The following is a 21561-nucleotide window of genomic DNA, read 5'->3' on the forward strand; positions in this document are numbered from 1 at the left end:
GGTAACCCCCCCGCACGCACCCAATGAGAAGCAACGGGCCGATTCCATCTGGGGCGGAGCTAACGAGCCGAGGGCGTGTCACTCCCCGCCGGATATACGCGGCCACTTACCGGACGTGACGAGAGATGCGCCCCCAGCTTGGAGAAAGAGAAGTCACTACCTCCGAGCGCTGAGAGACCTCCTGCATCTTTTGGGCCGCGCTATCCTGTCCCTGAGCACAAGGTGCACCTTGTGCTGGCCATCGAATACCCGCTTTCCTTGCCATCAATCCCCGTGTGAGTCAGTTTTTGTCCTGTTTATCTGTGGTCTGTCGGGAATAAGATAAGTGTGTCTAAGTGCCTGCCTTTCTATGCTGTCCCTCTTGTAGTTGTAATCTGACCTTCCGCCCTAATATAACCTCCTCCGGAGGTCTTGAGAACTGAACCCTTGGTGTCGTGTCATTTTAATCCAGCCGTGTGTCCTTTCCTCAATTGATCTAGCGTAGCGCGATTAGTCAACGTTCGGGTGGAATCGGGTAAGTTTGTTAGGTCGCGGTCACCAACCGCTCGGTCTATAACATCTAGCCGCGATCTATAACAATTGGTGTCAGGAGTGTCGGATTCGGACCTGGGACTAAATTTGTTAGGCCCAAACTTTGGGAGGTAGAATTCGATCCGGAGCACGTTTTTTCCGCGCTCGAAATTATAACGGCGAAATTTGATTTGTTTTACGGAAATAAAAACCCGAATTTTGAAAGTCGCGCTATGGCAGACCAAGACAGCTGGGGTCCGGTAGAGGAGAGTGAGGCAGGGTCGGTCCAGGACCAAATTGAGGGACGCGAGGAGAGCGAAACAGCGAGGGTAGCAGACGCACAAATTAGCGTCGTTGCGCCCGACATTGCGGATGCGCAAAATGGCGCCTCGCTGGTCGCGGCGCCCGCGACCGTGGCAGCGCCCCTGGTGGATTCGAACCTTTTCCTCCTGCAAATGAGGGCCCTTATGGAACAAATGGGTGAGCGATTGGAGGGCCAAATGGGGGTAATGAGGGACGAAGCGAGGGCTCAGAGTGAGCAATTGGGGGTAATGAGGGACGAAGCGAGGGGTACCGGTGAGGGGTTAGACAATAATTTTAAGGGATTAGACAAGAAATTTGGGAAATTAGACAATAGATTAGGGGAAATACAGGAGGGGTTAATGGGGGGTAGAAAACAGAATGGCCGCTCAAGAGAATCAAATGGAAGGGATGCAAAAAGGGTTAGAGGGGTTAGAAAACAGTATGGAAGGCAAATTGAGGGACATGAAGGACCAAGCGGAAAGGGAAGTTAAACAAATGGGGCAGCAGATAGAGGGGGTCAGAATGGGGGTAGAAACCAAACTGGATGCTCACAGGGAGGAAATGGAGCAGATGAGGGTGGCATCTGGGCAGGAGATGCAAGTGATGGGAGAGGAGATCAGAAGAGGAGTGAGTGAGGAGGTCGGAGGAGTGCGCGAGGAGGTGAGGCGCTGTAAGGAGCGCATGGAGAAGGAGGTGAGAAAGGGGACTGTAAAATTGCAAAGTGGTATAGAGGAGTTGACGCTGGGAGTAGAACAACTGACAGTGGGACAAAAGGAGTTGGGGGACCAGGTAAAGAAGAACACAGCGGTAATAGAGGGTTTAAAATCGACACAGAAGGAGATGAAAAAGGACGTAGGGGTAATTAAAAAAGAGTGTCAGACGGTACATGAGGACCTGACGAGGAAAATGGACAAGGTGGTAGAGGTGATGGAGGTTAAAGAGCGGGAGGTGCGGGAGCACATAGAAAAAAATTAAGTGGAGTTAGAGGAAGAGCTTAAAGGGGCGCACGAAGAGATGAAGGAGGTGAAGCAGAAATTAGAAGAAGTGGAAGAAGGGGTGAGCGAAATTAAGAAGCGACGGAGAGAGGATAAGAAAGAGATAAAGGAGGAAGTAAAAGAATTGGTCCAAAGTCTGTGTTCGGATCGTGATGATGTGCTCATTAACCGGATGAGGGATTCGCAGGTGATGGAGGAGAAGCGAAGAGAAAGAGAAGCCGGTGTAAGTGGTGACCAATATGGTCGTGCGTATGATGCGCCAGGTGATTTAATAAGCTTGGGGGTCGAGATGGACCCGGGTGTTCGTGAGAGGCCGTTGGTGAAGTGTGCGACAGGTCTGGTGTGCGAAAAAGGAGGTGTGCGAGAAAGTCCGACTCTGGGGTGTGTGAGGAAAAAGTGCGTGCCAAGGAGTGAGGGTGCTGGCGAGAGTGAGTCGGTCGTAGCTCGTGTGCGAGGGGGCACATGGAAGCGCAGTGTGGTAAGTGTTACAGAGGGAGTGACGGGAGAGTGTGCGCGAGAAAGGTGTGTGACGGACAGGTGCATGGGGAAAGAGTGCGCTGTCAAAGGCAAGGAAGAATGCACACCTGTGGTGAGTGTTACAGAGGGTGTAACGGGAGAGTGTGCGCGAGAAAGGTGTGTGACGGACAGGTGCATGAGGAAAGAGTGCGCTGTCAAGAGTAAGGGTGAGTGCGCTGTCAAGAATGGAGGTGAGAGTAGTGAGAGTGACAAGGAGAGTGAGTTGGTTGTGACAGGTGAGCGAGGATGTACACCTGGGATGGAAGGATGCACACCTGGAATGGTAGAGCGTGAGTGGGAATGCACGCTGGAGTTGGTGGTGAGGCACGTGGTTGGGTGTGCGAATGAGAGCACACCTGTGATTGTCACAGAGGAGGTGACCGAGGAGGGGGCGCGAAGAGGTGTGTTGGTGAGGTGTGCGACCAACGAATGTGTGCCAAAGTGTTCGGTGGTCAGGTGTGTGACCAAGGCTGTGAGTGGAATGAGAGTACCTGGGTGTGTAAGGAAAGGTACGAGGAGCATGGAGACGGCTGGATGTAGGAGCACGAAAGGGGTAGCGTATGCGTGTAAGAACCCAGGTGAAGCATCGACGGTAACCAGGTTAGAGGTTAGGTCGACTTTTAGCCGAAGCGGGCCCTCGGTGCGTGCTGGGCCTCGCTTTGAACGGCCGCGTCCGTGCTCCACTAGGCGGAGCGGGCGGCTGGATAGGAAGGGTCGTCATGGCGACCACGTTTTGTTAAGAGGTGCCGGCAGGTCGAGATCGGGACATTGGATGGCTCCACGCCGAGATGGTGCGTGGGATCTCGGCCCGGGTAAACCTCCTTCCCTGCACCGAATGCGGGACGTATCCAGCCGCTGGCACCACACAACCCGCAGTCATTGCTTGGCTTTACGAAGCCGGGCTTTGGACAGGAATTGGCGCACCGAGAGGCATTAGTGAGTAGACTGGGTGATGAGGTTAGTGTTTTGGACCCAAAATTAGAGAAAAACAAAATTTGATGATTGGCAAGGGATTGGCAGTAGTGATTGGCAGATGATGGGTAGTGATTGGCAAAAATTTTGATTTGTTGAAATTTGATGTGCAAAATTGGTAGTGAGCGATGGGCCCGGTGGGTAAGGGGGGCATCCCTGCCACCCTTCCCAGAGTGGGGGCAAATGCGCACTAGATTATGGGGTGTATGGCAGTGAAAACTAGCCCGGGTGGGTTAGGTTATATGTGTGTAGGGCCCTAGAAGATGACATTAGGTGACGTTAAGTTTAGTTAGTGACTGATACCTGTAGTGGGGACGCAGGTAGATTAGTATGGATGATAATGACGTGGGAGCGCAATAGTTTAAAGGGACGACTGGGAAGCGCAGGTTTCAGAAGGGAGTAGTTAGCTGAGATGATGCCGTGTGTGTGAGGATGGAACAGGTGTGATTGCACAAGTGTGCAACTGGACAGGTGTGTGGAGCAATGGATGAGTAGTGAGTGTGGTGGATCAGCGCGAAGGCGCTTGGGGAGAGAAGGGTGCAGGTGGCACCAGGTGTGAGAGCACAGGTGTGCAAGTACAGGTGTGTGGAGAGAGTTGGAGTAAGTGGTACGGAGTGGTGTGCATGGTGCGAAGGTGTGGATGGGGGAAGAGTGGACCCCTTTCACGAGTACCCGGGGCGGGTAGTGTAAGTGTTAGGTAGAGGGTATAGGTAAATTGTGGTTGGATATTGGCATTTGTGGTGCGGTTGCAGAATGGTATTGTGGATGGGTGCATTAGTGTTGTGGAAATGGCTGGGCGTGTAGCCTGTTAGTGTGTGTAGTTGGTTGGGCACTCCACCACTGTGAGGATGTCGGCCAGGTGAGGCCGCAGGTGGGCTCTGGGAGCCGGTAGTTGTGAGTGGGTGCCTGAGGATCCCGGGTGTGGATCGGGCAGCCCAGTGCCAGAGAGGGCACCGAGTGGGGAGAGCGCCAGAGGGCCTTCCCCAGGTAGTTAGGTTAGGGTAAGGAGCAGGTAAGCTCGGAGGCAACTGCAGTGGTGGGGGTGTGCAGGTGGGTAGACCCGCTGGGAGAGGTACACGTCACAGCCCGGAAATTGTGCGAGGGCACCGGGAGATGAATCGGGGGAGTGAGACCCCAAATTGAAAAGCACCACAGTTTGCTCAATGGGAATTGGTTTTTAGAACCCATAGTGTAAGAGGGCCAATGGTTTGGCCGGAGAAAGACCCCGGGTAGTGTAAAGTTGTTAAAGTCATTTAGGAGATAGTTAGGATTGATGAACCTGTCGCACCATACGCAGCCACTTACCTGAGGTGATGATGATGACTCCACACATGTGTTTTCTTTGTTTTGTTGCAGGAAATGAGATTGCTGTGGATTTGTGAGACGCATCACGACGTGGATGAGACATTGGGGTGATTCCATCTCTCCCTCCCTAGGAGGGACTGATGATGAATTGGTAATGGCAAATTGTGATGTTCAGTTGGAGATGGCAAATTTTGATGAGAGTTGAAAATGGCAAATTTGATTGGTTAGGAGGGAGAGAAGACGAATTTGGTTTATGGGAGGAACGGGGAAGACAGTAGGGATGTTTGTTGATTTGTAAAGTAGATGTGTATGGGTAGTGTTGTGTTTTGTGGATACAGTAAGGGGTAAGGGAGGGGCCATGTAGGTTACCTGGTGGGGGGGGGGGGGGGGCGTACGGTAGGAACGTACCTGTCTCACCTGGTTCCCATGTGCCCCCAGTGTGCATTACCTTGCATTGCGTGCACTTTTGCGCCCTTACCACCTTACTCACTTGTCTGCTTCTTTTGTCTCCCACCTCCGAGGATCTGGTTTTTGGGCAGAGAGAGAGGAGAGAGAGGTGCTGGATCCGCAGTTGTGGGCCTGCACTTTCGCTGCTTGCTGCCTGGATCGATACACCATATGGACCGCAATGTTTGTGGCCACCCACAATGGACCGCAGTTCTTTTGCGGCCAAGCACCACCCATGGATGGACCTATGGGTCAACGTGGCACCTATGCCATACAAGGTGAACCACTAACAGTTGGCCCCCTGATGGCCACAATAAGGAAATGGACGCGGTTGGCGCCTTTCTTTATTTTTTGAAAGAAGCCAGAAGGCCACGTGCACCACACGAAGAGCAAGAGACACCTGCAGGGTTAGGGGTTGTTGAATTTATTTTTATTCATTGAACAATGGTGACTGCACCGGATGGTGCTGACTGTGTGATGGGGTGGTGCTTTTGGTGCTGGGAAGGGGTGCTCTGCACATTATTAAAGGCCGTAAGGCCACAGAGCACTCGTGGGTTGGTGTATCGATGCTGGCATGCGTGCTCTCTCTATGCATAACATCTGCATGTGTTCCTCCAAAAACAGGTCCTGGATCGTAGTGTAAATATCAGCGTAGTCTTGTGTAAATACTGCTCCCTACCGGCTGTATGTTTAGTTTGCGAATTCTTTCCGGATTCGGTTATCCTGTGGGTGTGTTTCTGTGAGGAGAAGGGTGCAACGTCGCAGGGGGACATATTTACTCATTTGTGAATATCTGTAAAACTGTCGCACTCAGGGTAGAGTTAATAGTAGAGGGAACTACATCTGAGTGCCACACTAAAATAGGTAAAAATTTATCGGGTCGGGACGCCCCGAGGGTAGAGAAGGGTGCAATGTTGCGGATATGGGACTTGGCCTCAATATCCGCTTGTAAATACTCCCCTATTTCCCCAATACTCCCCAACTATCCCCAATCCCCCATTCCCTAGTCCCATTGCCTGTAAATAACACTCTGTAGAACCGACCTTCCCCTTTTTCCCCCATTAAATGTCGTGCCCAGGTCCACCGCATCTCACGTAGACAACTTTCGGACATCTTGCTAGTTATTCTTAGTCTATGTCAGTTAAGGACTCGTTTCCATTAATTCTGACTCTTCGTTGCACCAGAATGTGATTATATGGCACCAGTAGTGAGTTTAGGACCTTCCCATACCTCCTCCCATCTTCTTCCCCAAACAACAACTACAACAACAACTACAACAACAACTACAACAACGGCGCGCGCGGGGGGAGTGTGCGTCCTCACACCGGCTCGGTTAGCCGCCATTGACCATGCGCTCCGACGGGGTTACCACGAAGGGGCTCCTTGTCAGCCCCTCGTCAAGGGCGGAGCCGGTAACCCCCCCGCACGCACCCAATGAGAAGCAACGGGCCGATTCCATCTGGGGCGGAGCTAACGAGCCGAGGGCGTGTCACTCCCCGCCGGATATACGCGGCCACTTACCGGACGTGACGAGAGATGCGCCCCCAGCTTGGAGAAAGAGAAGTCACTACCTCCGAGCGCTGAGAGACCTCCTGCATCTTTTGGGCCGCGCTATCCTGTCCCTGAGCACAAGGTGCACCTTGTGCTGGCCATCGAATACCCGCTTTCCTTGCCATCAATCCCCGTGTGAGTCAGTTTTTGTCCTGTTTATCTGTGGTCTGTCGGGAATAAGATAAGTGTGTCTAAGTGCCTGCCTTTCTATGCTGTCCCTCTTGTAGTTGTAATCTGACCTTCCGCCCTAATATAACCTCCTCCGGAGGTCTTGAGAACTGAACCCTTGGTGTCGTGTCATTTTAATCCAGCCGTGTGTCCTTTCCTCAATTGATCTAGCGTAGCGCGATTAGTCAACGTTCGGGTGGAATCGGGTAAGTTTGTTAGGTCGCGGTCACAAACCGCTCGGTCTATAACATCTAGCCGCGATCTATAACAATATATATATATATATTTGGATATATATATATATATATTTGGATATATACATATATATTTGGATATATATATATATTGTTGTGGATATGCGAATGTTGTTTTTTTTATTGTTGTGTAATGAATTGTTGTAAAATGTCACCCTCCTTCCTGCATTTGTTGTTGTATAAAGGTCAAAGGGCATTCCCTAGTTAATTCCATAAAGCATACACGCAGGACACCATATCTCCCTGTTCAGTAGTTATATCCTTATTCTGTGTATTAGGCTAAGGATTTGTCTTCCATTAATTTGACACTCCATTGCACTGCATTAAATAAAGTAGATCCCTCCGACATGGCATCTTCAAAGTGCCAGGTTTGCCAGGTTTGCTGCAATTGCCAACTGCATTTGGGCGGTTTTCTTCATTCGCCATTGCTGCCCTTTGGCTGGGGCTGGCTCGAATCACCCCAAAACCACCATTGGCCACGAGGTAAGGTCGGGGAAGAAAGGCGTGTCTCCACCTCGTCATAGAGGGGAGGAGTGAACCAGCCCTTGCCGACCAACCCAGAATGAGGGGTTGGCTTTAGAGGGCGGAAAAAGAACGTTTGGGGGAGGTTCGCAAAAGGGTCAAGGGTGGGGCTTATATAACCCGAGGAAGACGCCCCCAGAGGGAGTCGAGGAGGGAGGAGATCAGATCACAGACAAGCCTGAAGAGAGTCCTGGAGTTTGTGAGAGAGGGAGAGAGAACCCGTCACGCCAGACCCCCCACCAGCAGCGTTGGCTCCACCAAGCAGCTCCGACCCGTTACCCCGCGCACACGACAGGATCGGTGGCATCGGCGGCCGTCGAGGTCCAGCCCGACGTCCCGTGCGGGATCAAGCTCCAGCCAGCTCCGTGCCTTCCTCCCCCTCCAGCCACCCACCTCCTTCCAGCCAATCTACTCTGCAATTCCCCGTGTGAGTCCGTCTTTGTTTGTTCTGTCCAGGGTAGTGCTGTTAGCTAGATTCAAAATCCCGTCTCGGAACCGTCTCGATAAATTTTCAATGTTCATAACGGGATCTCGGGTCGGCTCGGTTCCCGGCAAAGAAAAAATAAAAATAAAAATAATAATAATAATAAATAATAAGGCTTCTAAAATAATGGAATTTCATTACAATATATAAACAACAATGAAAAAAATTCATTTCTGATGTTGAGTACTTAAATTCCGACTTAGCTTCCATTTACCGGGATGAAATAAAATACACCGCCTACATGCAGATGATCAGCCACCGATGGGACCGGGTTATCTCATTACAGTTTGTATTGTCGTGTAATTTCTTGCTCGGAATGTCAGAGAGAGGGAGAAAATGTTTCTGCCCAGGCATATTCGAGTCCCGGTTGGAGTTTCATTATCATTTTGTGAGTTGTGATCGCCAAGGGGCTCGCTCCCCCCCCGTTCCCCTCCCCTCCCCCGCCCGACAATGCCGGGTACTTCTGCTAGTAAATTATAAAGCAGGCGGTGTAGTGATCACCCCCCCCCCCCCCCCCCCCCCCCGCCTCCTTATTTTGACTCTGTGACTAAAGTAAACGTAATCAACTTATCAGGCCTAAAGTGGAGATAAGATAACCAAAATACTTTCACATTCAAACCATCAAACCAAACCCCGAGGGATTCTTACAATTTATAGATTTAGCGTTGCAATTAAAACAAACATTCATCAAAAACTCATTTCATAAAACTACATAATGTATTGTACTTGTATTAATACATTGTGTGTAGAATAATCCATTATAAACGTGTTTTTAATCTAAATAAACATCGTCCCTCCAATCACGGGGCCTCGAGCGAGTCCCTCGATATTAATGTGCAAAAGACCATAGCAACCACATTCCGTAACTCGTCTCCAAGGACGGACACGTGACCGCAGCGGGGCGGGGCGAGGCGGAGTGATACAGCGGAAGGATTCAACGGTTTAAATAAAGCCGCGATGAGGCGGATTTTCATTGTGACCTTTATCCTGATTTCGTTACCTGCGCCATCAAAGGTCGATGGAGATTATGTTTTCACTCCTGTCTGTTTGTCCGTTTGTCCGTTTGTTTGTGAACACAATATCTCAAAAAGTTGTGGACGGATTCGGACGAAATTTTGTGGAGATGCAGCGTGTGTGACAAGGACGACATGATTAGATGTTGGTGAAGATCCGGATTCGGAATTCGGATTCGTTTGCAGTGCATTGTTTGTTGACGAGGGGAAAATCCTGGAACAGTGAGTTTACTTTATCTATCATCGTTTGTGTCAGTTCAGCTGCACTTGCGAAAAATGATGCTTGTGCAGAAGCAGAGTAATGAAAGCAAGGCTCAATAAATGCCTCTATTATGGAAAATATCTGCAATAAGTTGGAATTTTAACCGGGATTTTTTTACCGAGAAATTGCGTCAGTCAATTTATCTCGGGACCGTCCCGAGACCGTCTCGAAGCCGAAACCGCCGGGATTTCGTCCCGGTCTCGGCTCGGTTGACAGCCCTAGTCCAGGGTATAAGTTAAGACTGCCATAGATAAGCTAGTATTTTCACTGCGTCTTTCTGGTCCGTCCCTCTTTCTGCTTTATTTTCTTATCTTTCCCTCTTCTTGGTTTCTTTCAATCCTGCAAATAGTAATAAATAATAATCGTATTCCAAACCTTTTTGCCTCCTTCTTCTTCTTCACATCCGTGTCGCCTTTGTCTTTTCCCTATTGAGTATCTGTGGCGCGATTTTGGCCAACGTTCAGGAATCGGGTTAGTCGGGGTAACTGTTCGGGCGCGGCGGCCATCCGCTCGGCAAATCCAGTAACATCTTATCCGCATCCGTAACAATTGGTGTCGGGAGCGAGATTGGACCCGAAGCGCGCTTAATGCGCTCAAAATTACGAGCGGCCGAAATTTGTTTTGTTTTAGAAAAACCCGAACTTTGAAATCGCACCATGGCTAGTCAAGGCGATCGGATGCCGGTGGGGGAACTAGAAGAGGGGTTAGGGGTAACCCAGGACCACAGGGAGGAAATGGAGGAGAGCAACGAGGAGGTGGTTGAGGAGGTGTCAGGCGCGCAAAATGGCGCCCTCGCGCACGTGGGTGTAGCGGCACCAAATTTAGCGGCGCCCGTGACCGTAGCAGCACCGGTGGATTCGAACCTTTTTTGCTACAAATGGGGGCCCTTATGGACAAAATGGGTGAGCGAATAAGGGACGAAGCGAGGGCTGATAGTGAGCGATTGAGGGACGAAGCGAGGGCTGATAGTGAGCGATTGGAGGGCCAAATGGGAGCAATGAGGGACGACGCGATGGGTACCGGTGAACGGTTAGACAATAAATTTGCGGGGTTGGACTAAATTTGAGGGGTTAGACAATAATTTTAAGGGGTTGGACAGTAAATTTGAGGGTTAGACAACGGGATAAAAGAGGTGAAGAATGGGTTAACGGGGGTGGAAAATAGAATGGCTGCCCAGGAGAATCAGATAGAGGGGGTGAAAAATGGGTTAAGGGGGTTAGAAAACACAATGGACGACAAATTGCGGGAAGTAGGGGAGCAATCCGCCCGGGAAATCAAAAGGATGGGGAACCAGATAGAGGAGGTGAAAATCGGGTTAGAAGGTAAATTGGATGCTCAGAGGGATGAATTGGGACAGATGAGGGTGGCATCTACAAAAGAGATGGAGGAGATGGGGAAGGAAATACGACGAGGTGTAAGCGAGGAGGTAAAGCGAGGTGAGAAGCGTATGGAGAAAGAGGTGAGGAATAATACGGCTAGGTTACAGGGGGGCATAGAGGGTCTGACGAGGGGAGTAGAACAGCTGACAGTGGGACAAAAGGAACTCGTGGACCAAGTGGAAAAGAACACTGCAATAATCGGGGGGTTAAAAGCGACACAAAAAGACATCAAGAACGAATTAATAGCGACACAGAAGGAATGTCAGATGGTACATGAGGGGTTGACGAAGAGGTTGGGAGAGGTGACAGAAGTAATGGAGACAAAGGACAGAGAGGTGAGGACGCACATAGAAACGGTTAAAGTGGCGTTGGAGGAAGAGATAGAGGGGGCGCACCGGGAGATGAAGGAGGTAAAGGAAAAATTAGAGGAGGTGGAAGAAGGGGTGATTGAAATTAAGAAGAGACGAAGGGAAACTGAGAAAGAGATAAAGGAGGAAGTAATAGAATTGGTACAAGGTCGGTGCTCAAATCGTGATGGTGTGCTCGCTAACCAAATAAAGAGCTTGCAGGTGGCGAAGGAGGTGCGGAGACGAGGTACCATGGTGAGTGGCGATATACGCGGAAATGTATATGGTGTGAGGGAAGCTTCAGTCGGCTTGGGGGTTGATTTGGATCCGGGTGTTCGTGAGGCCGCGGGTGATGTGTGCGACAGGTATGGTGTGCGAAGGAGGTGTGCGAGAATGTCCGACTATGGGGTTTGTGAGGAAAAAGTGCGCGCCGAGGAGTGAGTGTGCTGTCGAGAGTGAGTTGGTCGTAGCGCGTGTGCGGGGGGGGCACATGGAAGCGCGTCGTAGGGAGTGTTACAAGGGATGTAACGGAAGCATGCACACCTGTGGTGAGTGTTACGGAGGATGTAACGGGAGAGTGTGCGCGAGAAAAGTGTGTAACGAACGGGTGCATGAGGAAAGAGTGCGCTGTCAAGAGTAAGGGAGAATGCACACCTGTGGTGAGTGTTACGGAGGGTGTAAAGGGAGAGTGTGCGCGAGAAAGGTGTGTAACGGACGGGTGCATGAGGAAAGTGCGCTGGCGAGAGTAAGGGTGAGTGCGCGACCGAGTGTGGAGGTGAGAGTAGTGAGAGTGACACGGAGCGTGAGTTGGTTGTGGCAGGTGAGAGAGGATGTACACCTGGAATGGAAGGATGCACACCTGGAATGGTAGAGCGCGTATGGGAATGCACGCTGGAGTTGGTAGTGAGGCACGTGGTTGGGTGTGCAAGTGAGAGCACACCTGTGGTTGTCACAGAGGTGACCGAGGAGGGGGCGCGAAGAGGTGTGTTGGTGAGGTGTGCGAACGACGAGTGTGTGCAAAGGTGTGCGGTGGTCAGGTGTGTGACCAAGTCTGTAAGCAGAATGAGTGTACCTGGGTGTGTCAGGGAAGGTGCAATGACAAAGAGCATGGAGACGGCTGGATGTATGAGCAAGGAACGGGCTGCGGGGTGTAAGCATGCGAATGGAGCATCGACGCTAACCGGGTTAGCGGTTAGAACGACGTTTAGCTGAATCGGGCCCTCGGTGCGTGCCGGGCTTCGCGTGCCGCGAGGACCAGCGGGGATCCGAACCACGGCGGTTTCGAAAGAACCGCCGTACGCGATCCACGCTGGGCCTCGCTCGGAACGGTCGCGTCCGAGCTCCGCCAGGCGGAGCGGGCGGTCCGTTTGGAAGGGCCGACACAGCGAAGCCTTGTGGTTGCCGCGCTCCGGCCGGCCGAGATTGGGGCATCGGACGGTCCCGTGCCCCGATGGTGCGTGGAATCTCGGGCCGAGTAGACCGCCTTCCCTGCACCGAATGCCGGACGGAACCATCCGCTGGCAACGAACCACCCGCATCCATTGCTCGGCTTTACGAAGCAGAGCTTTGGAAACGAATTGGCGCACCGAGAGGATCTAGTGAGTAGACGGGTGATGATGATAGTGGTTTGGACCCGAAATTGCAAAGCAAAATTTGATGATTGGTTGAATGATTGGCAGATGATTGGCAAATTTTTGATTTGTTGAATTGGACGAGCAAAATTTATAATGAAAGATGCCCGATGTGGTGGGATGGCAACTTTGCCATCTCTCACAGCGGGGGCAAAGGAGCACTAGTTATGGGGTTGGCAGTGAAAACTAGCCCGGGAGGGTTAGGATAATGATAGGGATCTAGAGAAGATGACCTTAGGTAACGTTAAGATTAGGTAGTGACAATGATACCTGTAGTGGGGACGCAGATAGGTTAGTTTGGATGATAATGCCGTGGTATGTGCTTAGTTTAAAGGGAAGACGGGGAGCACTAAGTTAGCAGGGCAACAGGTAGATTAGATGATGCCGTGTGTGTGGTTAAAAGGTGTGATTGCACAGGTGTGCAACTGGACAGGTGGATGGAGCAGTGTATGAGAGTGATAGTGATGAGTTGTGCTGACCAAATGGTCCAGGAAGGAAGGAGGGTGCAGGTGGCACCAGGTGTGATTGCACAGGTGTGCAACAACAGGTGTATGGAAAAACAGGAGTATGGAATAAATGGTCTGGAGTATATGGAGTATTGGAATGGATGGTCGTGGAGTGAGCATGGTGGAAACTGTGGAGTGGAGTGGATGGTGCGAAGGTGTGGATGGGGGAAAGGAGGATGGACCCCCATCACAAATACCCGGGGAGGGTAGTGTAAGTGTTAGGTAGAGGGTATAGGTAAATTGTGGTTGGATATTGGCATCTGTGGTGCGTGTGGAAGAATGGTACTTGGATGGGTGCATTAGTGTTGTGGAAATGGCTGGGCGTGTAGCCTGTTAGTGTGTGTAGTTGGTTGACACTCCGCCACTGTTAGGATGTCGGCCAGGTGAGGCCGCAGGTGGGCTCTGGGAGCCGGTAGAGTTGTTGTGGATGGGGCCCGAGGATCCGGAGGACGGACCCGGGTAGCCCAGTGCCAGAGGGCACCAAGGGGTGACAGAGCCAGGAGGGGCCTTCCCCAGTTAGATAGGTTAGGGTGAGGAGCTAAGTAAGCTCGGGTGGCAACTACAGTGGTGGCGGTGTGCAGGTGGGTAGACCTGCTGGGAGAGCTACACGACTCAGCCCGGAAATTGTGCAAGGGCATAGGGAGATGAATCGGGGGAGTGAGACCCCAAATTGAGAAGCACCACAGTTTGGTCAATGGGAATTTGGTTTTTAGAACCCATAGTGTAAGTTGGCCAATGGATTGGCAGGGACGACCCCGGGTAGTGTAAAGTGTGTTAATGTCATTTAGAGGATAGTTAGGATGGAGATCTCCTCACACCATCTGCATCCACTCACCTGGGATGACGTAACTCCGCACCATGCCATGTTTTATTATTTTAATGTGCAAATGTTTTGGATTGTGAGACGCATGATGACGTGGGTGTGACATTGTGCTTTGTGTTCCATCTCTTCCTCCTTATGAGGATTGATGATGAATTGGGTGATGGCAAATTTTGAAGTAGAGGGAGTGAAGACGAATTTGGTGTAGAAGAGATATGGGGAGACGTGACAGTAGTGACGAATTTGTAAAGGTGTAGATTTTGTAAATATGGGGTAAGGGCAAGGGTAGAGTAGGTGACAGGGGGGGGGGGGGTGGGGTGACGTACGGTAGGGACGAGCTTTTCTCACTTTGCTCTCCGTACGCACTTCGCCTTGCATTGCCTTGTTTGATGTGTACCTTTGAGACCTTACCCCTCGCTCATCTGTCTTTTCCCCCCTTTGTCTCCCACATGAGGACCTGTGCGCCACTGGGCGCCGAGGGGAGCGTGCGTGAGTCCGCCATTGGGCGCCCGAACCTCTCGCAACCACAGCTGTCTGCATCGATGCACCACCTTTGGACCACATGTCTGTGGCTGAGCACCACTGATGGACCCCATGGGTTGGGGCATGGCCCCTCTGCTGGAACCGGCCATGAAGGCCCTAGATCTTGCTGGCGGACCTTGATCACAGGGCACCGATGCCCCACAGGTGAGCCACACTAGTCGGCCCTGTGGGCCATAAAATTTAAAAAATGGACACGTTGGGTGCATTTTATTATTGCAAATAGGCCGCCAGCAAAGAAGATGACAACATCAGGAAGATAGCAATAGCCAGCAGAGGGAGCCGAAGAGCAAGAGACCACCAGCAGGGTTTGTTGTTTTTATTTTTATTGAACTGTGGTGACTGTGCACCGATTGGTGCTTGAGGGTGCTTTGGTGCGTTTTTGGGTGCTTCCTGGTGCATCGATGCAGGGCAGACTGTCTCCCCCCCCAAAATAACAATCACAGGTCCTGGGTTGCGTATTGTAAATAAAAGCAGAGCCATTGTAAATAATGCGCCCCCACCGTAAATGTATAGTTTGAAGACCATTCTGCAATTCGGTTAGCTGTGGGCGTGAATCCGTTAGGCAGGGTGCAATGGAGCAGCGGGACATATTTATTTATGTTTTAAAACTGTCGCACTCAGGGTCAGGTTAAATGTAGAGGGAACTACACCTACGTGCCACACTAAAAGCTAAAGTTCATAGGCCCGGGTCGTGTCTAGGGGGAGGAGGGTGCAGTGTTGTGGATATGAGAATGTTGTTTTTTTATTGTTGTGTAATGAATTGTTGTAAAATGTCACCCTCCTTCCTGCATTTGTTGTTGTACTAGGACGTGCCCGTACGTGGGTGCCCGTTCCTTGCCAAAAAAAAAAAAAAAAATGTCTTCGCCCATGGGCCCATGGGCGTGCCCGTAAGTGCGTGATGTGACCGTACAATGAATGTATCGTCCCGACGCCGCAGCTCGGATGGCGCTGCAGTTAATCGGGCCTGTATCGGCAGAGTTATTATAAACGTGTACTACAATCGATCGTACCTTACAGCGTCTGCTCGCCACGTTCACGTCGTCACTATGACTATCCGTAAGTCCGGAAGTGACGTCCTCATTTGACTGTCCGGAAGGTCGCATATCGCAGTGACGATGAATCGCAAATTAGTTTTAATTAGTTTGAAAACATAGTTTAACGCCAACATAGTTTGCCAACGTGAAATAAATGAATACGCTCTCAAATGTGCCGTCCGAGGCAGAGTCTGTTCGCCACGTTCGGCACACGTGATAGCTCGCTGCTCTCTGATTGGTTGAATCGTTTTTTGGACATAGCTCGGTAACTACTTCTCCGATTAATATGAAACCTTGAAAAGGCACATCCTCGGGTCCCCAGCAATATACCTGGCAAGTTTAAAGTATATCGGACCCGTGGTTGTCGAGAAACAGCGGTCACAGACAAACAAACAAACACACAGACACACAGAGATTACTGGAATTATAGATAGATAAAGGTCAAAGGGCGTTCCCGTAGTTAATTCCATAAAGCATACACGCAGGACACCATATCTCCCTGTTCAGTAGTTATATCCTTATTCTGTGTATTAGGCTAAGGATTTGTCTTCCATTAATTTGACACTCCATTGCACTGCATTAAATAAAGTAGATCCCTCCGACATGGCATCTTCAAAGTGCCAGGTTTGCCAGGTTTGCTGCAATTGCCAACTGCATTTGGGCGGTTTTCTTCATTCGCCATTGCTGCCCTTTGGCTGGGGCTGGCTCGAATCGCCCCAAAACCACCATTGGCCACGAGGTAAGGTCGGGGAAGAAAGGCGTGTCTCCACCTCGTCATAGAGGGGAGGAGTGAACCAGCCCTTGCCGACCAACCCAGAACGAGGGGTTGGCTTTAGAGGGCGGAAAAAGAACGTTTGGGGGAGGTTCGCAAAAGGGTCAAGGGTGGGGCTTATATAACCCGAGGAAGACGCCCCCAGAGGGAGTCGAGGAGGGAGGAGATCAGATCACAGACAAGCCTGAAGAGAGTCCTGGAGTTTGTGAGAGAGGGAGAGAGAACCCGTCACGCCAGACCCCCCACCAGCAGCGTTGGCTCCACCAAGCAGCTCCGACCCGTTACCCCACGCACATGACAAGATCGGTGGCATCGGCGGCCGTCGAGGTCCAGCCCGACGTCCCGTGCGGGATCAAGCTCCAGCCAGCTCCGTGCCTTCCTCCCCCTCCAGCCACCCACCTCCTTCCAGCCAATCCACTCTGCAATTCCCCGTGTGAGTCCGTCTTTGTTTGTTCTGTCCAGGGTATAAGTTAAGACTGCCATAAATAAATAAAAAACCACCTTTAGAGGCCATTTTTCCCCGCAAGCGGGGGTTGGCCTTTTTCGGGAACTGTGGTTGTTGTTGTTTTTCGGTCCCCTTTTTGAAGCAATGTTTTACGGCCGGATGCCCTTCCTGACGCCAACCCTTTTTGCCGCCTTTAACGACAAGCAGGGAATTACCAGTGAACTGGTACTCAATTTGCCGACCTCGGAAGGATGAACAGGCTGAGTCAACCCCCCTGGCGTTAATTCAGCGATTGACCGGGATTCGAACCCAGGATCCTAGGATCCTGGGTTCGAATCCCGGTCAATCGCTGAATTAACGCCAGGGGGGTTGACTCAGCCTGTCATCCTTCCGAGGTCGGCATATTGAGTACCAGTTCACTGGTAATTCCCTGTTTGTCGTTAAAGGCGGCAAAAAGGGTTGGCGTCAGGAAGGGCATCCGGCCGTAAAACATTGCTTCAAAAAGGGGACCGAAAAACAACAACAACCACGGTTCCCAAAAAAGGCCAACCCCCGCTTTGCGGGGAAAAATGGCCTCTAAAGGTGGTTATTTATATACATATAGCGTTAACATTAAATGACGAGGAAACAATTAATTCACAAATATGTGAGATTCCATCATCTCGTGATGTGACAGAGACAGACCAACAGACAAACCAGCGTATTGTTTTATAGATAAGCATCAGAACAGTCTCAACAAGAGGGAAGAGAGAAAATGCTCAGGATGTAAGTCTTTAACTGAAGGAAGAGAATGTAGCACAAAATAACTTCAATCCTGTTGCAGTGGAGGTGGGGAGAAAACAAAACCAAAATATAACAAGAAAACCTTACGTACGGTCGGAGGACTGAAATGGCGACGTCCTAACGGTTTAGAGTTCCGACGGAGCAATTGTACAAGATCGTTACAAGCCGTGGTAGACAGAATTTGATAACGATTGTATTGTGAAAGAAATGGTAAGTATTCAGGTTTAAAAGAACATCAATAAAATTACACAAAAAAATATTAAAAACTCGGAGGGTCGAGCAGGCCATTTTTCCCATTGATCACGATATTAAACCACCGTTTTTGGGTGTTTAAATTGCCACCAAATTTTGTCACAACTCGTTCACAACTTTGAGATATCGTGATATATATCGTTTTGGCCCCATCTTTCAATGGTGAAGAATTACAGTACTTAAAAAAATTATCTTTTCCAGAACCTGATCTTCACCAAAATCGAACCAATTTATCCTTTTCACACACCCAACCTGTCCACCAGGTTTCGTCCAAATCCGTCCACAACTTTTTGAGATATCCTGCTCACCGACAGACATACAGACAGACAGACGGGTGAAAACGTAACCTTCAGTGGCAGAGGTAAATATACTGTGTCCCCTTATGTCATTGTGCTCCTGGTAAATGTAGAAGCTCTCAATGTGCTTAGAACCACTGTATAAACAAAAAAACAACAACAACAACATATCCCAAAAAATATAAGGGCAACAATATCAGGCAATAGCCTGGTGTTGGCTTAGCGGTTAGGGTGCCGGCTTAGGATCCTAGGATCCTGGGTTCGAATCCCGGTCGATCGCTGAATTAATGCCAGGGGGGTTGACTCAGCCTGTCATCCTTCCGAGGTCGGCAAATTGAGTACCAGCTTGCTGGGATGAATGATCACGGTGTGTACCCCGATTTAGAATAGGTATACTGTATCCCTGCGCATCGTAGGAGCGTGACCAAGGGTTGGCGTCAGGAAGGGCATCCAGCCATAAAAACATTGCCTCAAACAGGGAACCATGATTGTCATGGGGCCCGCAAGGCTAACCCCCGCTCTAGCGGGGAAAATGGCCTTAAAACGATCATTCATTCATTCATTCATTCATATTCAGTGAAAACCCACTGTCGCCTCTGAGAACCAACCTTTAAAAATTTCTCGCTGTCTCTTGGTTCCTTCATCATCAGAAGACAAATCATTCCTATGTGAAGTAACCCGTGATGTGTCTGCAGTAACATTCCTCACCTCTTCCTGAAATGATAAGGACAACTTGGTGTTACAATTCTTGGAAGGAAATGTCAAGCACAAAATAACAATCTTACTATGGCAACAAAACATGTACAATCAATTTACGAAACCAAACCAAAGAGAAGCAATCACAGTGGAGTCGTGTGACTAGGAAGACAAATGACCTCTCCCATGCTTTGGAAAACCTTGTATTCCTTTTCGCAGACGACTCCAGATTGTGTCATACAGTACGGCATCTCACTGTATGCCAGGTCATGGCTATATCATACCCTGCTCATCTAGAATTGAAAAATGGAACACATCTTTCAATCACGGCAAATTTCACAATCTCACCATGTCGCTCTGGATAGATAACAAAGCTGGCCTCCAAAGCCAACTACAGACTGGTCATCCCATGTCGTTCCAAATCATTCATTGGAAAAATACTAATGATTCATGGCCTGCAATGCCTTGGTCCGTAGCTCAACAGATTATTGATCTTCCAAATCATTGGAATCTCCCACGATGAAGCTAACTCCGAGGGCCTTTCACTTACTCACCGCAGACAGGTTGGTGGTCTTTCCGTCTTCTCCCGACTCCTCTCCGGCCTTGCTCCCCCAGCTCTCTCTGGGCTCTGTCCCCCAAATATTCCTACAGGTCGCACAAGATCTGCCTGCAACCCTCTTATGGTTAAACTGCCAAAATAAAGACTCTCTGCCCACCTTCACTCCTTCATTCCTCTTTTCTCCCGCCTCTGGAACAAACTTCCTCACTCTCTTCAATCCCACTCCTCCCTCCAGGTCTTTAAAACAGCTGTTCACCACCATCTCTTATCTTCTCCCATCCAAAACCTTGATCTTTTCAACCCCTGCTAATTTCACCCAAATCCACTTTTTTGAAATACCAACTTCTTTCCTGGAAGTCCTAGGTGTCCTTGTGTTTTATACTTCTCCCCCCCCCCCCCACCCCCCCTTCCCATGCCTCCTCCCCCCAAGCCCTCTCCCTCCCACACATCTCCTGATGTCCCTGCTCTCAAATGTTGTGTTTGTGTGCTTCCCCTTCTCTCCCCATCATGTCTACTGCTCCCCTTTTTATATACTTTGTTTGTCAGTTTGATTTGTTTGTGTGATAAATCTTAGCTCTTTCACGAGCCTCGATTCTGTATACCAAAAAAATAATAATAATAAAATTTAAAAAATGGATTGGCACCCCAGCATATCATCCGTCTCTGCTGGATTATGTGGACTCTAAAGTTCTCAACATTTATTAGCAGCCTGGTGTTGGCCTAACAATCAAGGTGGCTAGCTTAAGACCTTAGGGTATGTGTATATGTGTGTACATGTATGTATATGTATGTATATGTATGTGTATGTGTATAGACACACTCTGAACTTGTCAATAGATTACAACAACTAGTCAGACGTATGCTAGCACAGGGAGCTACAGTTGGTAGGTTAAAACAAGTTTTCTTTAAGGTGCACAGTGGGGTAAAATAGCACGTTTCATGTGCCATCAATAGATTGAAATTATCAGTCTTTCCAGTGAAGCTTCCACCCACAAACCATATACTGCTAGAAAGCTTAGAGTATGAGGAATCCAAAAATACAGACACAAGTGAATTTCGGATACAAATAAACATGAGCTTTAATTTTCTAGACACATACAAAAATATGTTTTTTTGGTTGACATAATTGAAACTGGAACTACTGCTAACTGCCTCAGTCAATCTGTTATTTACCCCTTTGGGTAGTTTGTATGGGTATATCCAAAGAGACCAGTGATGGCTTTTCAGTAAATTGCAATGATAATTACACAAAATATTTTTTCTTTGTTTTTAAAGAAAAATACAAGGATTTTTTTCATAACTCAATTTGTAGAAGGGGTATCTTAAAAAGCCATCATTGATTCATCCAACATGTTAAGATGATTATTAATGCCAAATTTCATTCAATTTGGATGATTAGTTTTCAACTTATTTCAACTTATTTCTTTGGAAATAAGTACCAATCAAAACAGTTTGATTCTGAAAATATATACTTCAAAGAACACTTTGACATGAAAAACAACAATGTTTTTATTTTTTTTATTTTTTACCCCACCGTGCACCTTAATATCACAAAAAGACACCAAATCGAATTAGTAAAATACAGTACGAATAGTAAAAATATTATTCATGAGATCTTTATGCAAATACAGTGCAATATCGGAATTAAATATACTACAAATCAATGTTGCTAGGAATCAGTGGTTGATAGGATACGGCAGCATGCAAAAAACTGTTATAGGTGACAGTTTGAATATTCGAAATGCAGTTTGATCCAGAGGTAGGTGGTGTGGTCTTGCTGGTTGGTAGATATGGTTTATTTAAGGTAAGATGTGCATGATTTAATGATGTTATCATATTATGGTGTGTGTAAGAAAAGTTTTAAATATATGAGAATACATTAAATCCTATTAGCGAGTAAAGTTGGAATAAGTGATGTTGCATTGATGGGTTGACTAACTGCCTGGACGCAACTGAGGTTGTGGATCTACTGATGTACCATCTATTGATGTGGATCCATGATCGAGGTTGTGGATCCGCCGTTTGGAGAGGTCCTGGGCTGAAAGGATCGAAACCTCGAGGAAAAACAGTGCCCAGATGATGATCCATGCAGTCGGGAAACTAGTCAATTGCTTACAGGTTAAGGTTCTTGCTTTAGGTATAGGAACTATGTTTTGAGGTTTACAATTTAAATAAAGTTGAATATGGGATGTTGTG

At 48.9% G+C, this 21561-nt stretch overlaps 1 protein-coding gene across 3 annotated transcripts in view; it reads right to left on the reverse strand.

Annotated features, from left to right (window-relative positions):
- LOC137429676 (uncharacterized) overlaps positions 1-21561 on the reverse strand; it is a 155519-nt gene that overhangs the window by 125769 nt on the left and 8189 nt on the right. For all 3 annotated transcript variants that reach the window (XM_068119800.2, XM_068119799.2, XM_068119801.2), the window contains exon 3: positions 18719-18824. In XM_068119800.2, the coding sequence (XP_067975901.2) occupies positions 18719-18824 (106 nt within the window). The remainder of the gene's footprint in view (positions 1-18718; positions 18825-21561) is intronic.

The sequence above is a fragment of the Myxine glutinosa genome, chromosome 6 (assembly GCF_964187855.1).
Source record: "Myxine glutinosa chromosome 6, kmMyxGlut1.1, whole genome shotgun sequence".
NCBI classification, from domain to species: Eukaryota; Metazoa; Chordata; class Myxini; order Myxiniformes; family Myxinidae; genus Myxine; species Myxine glutinosa.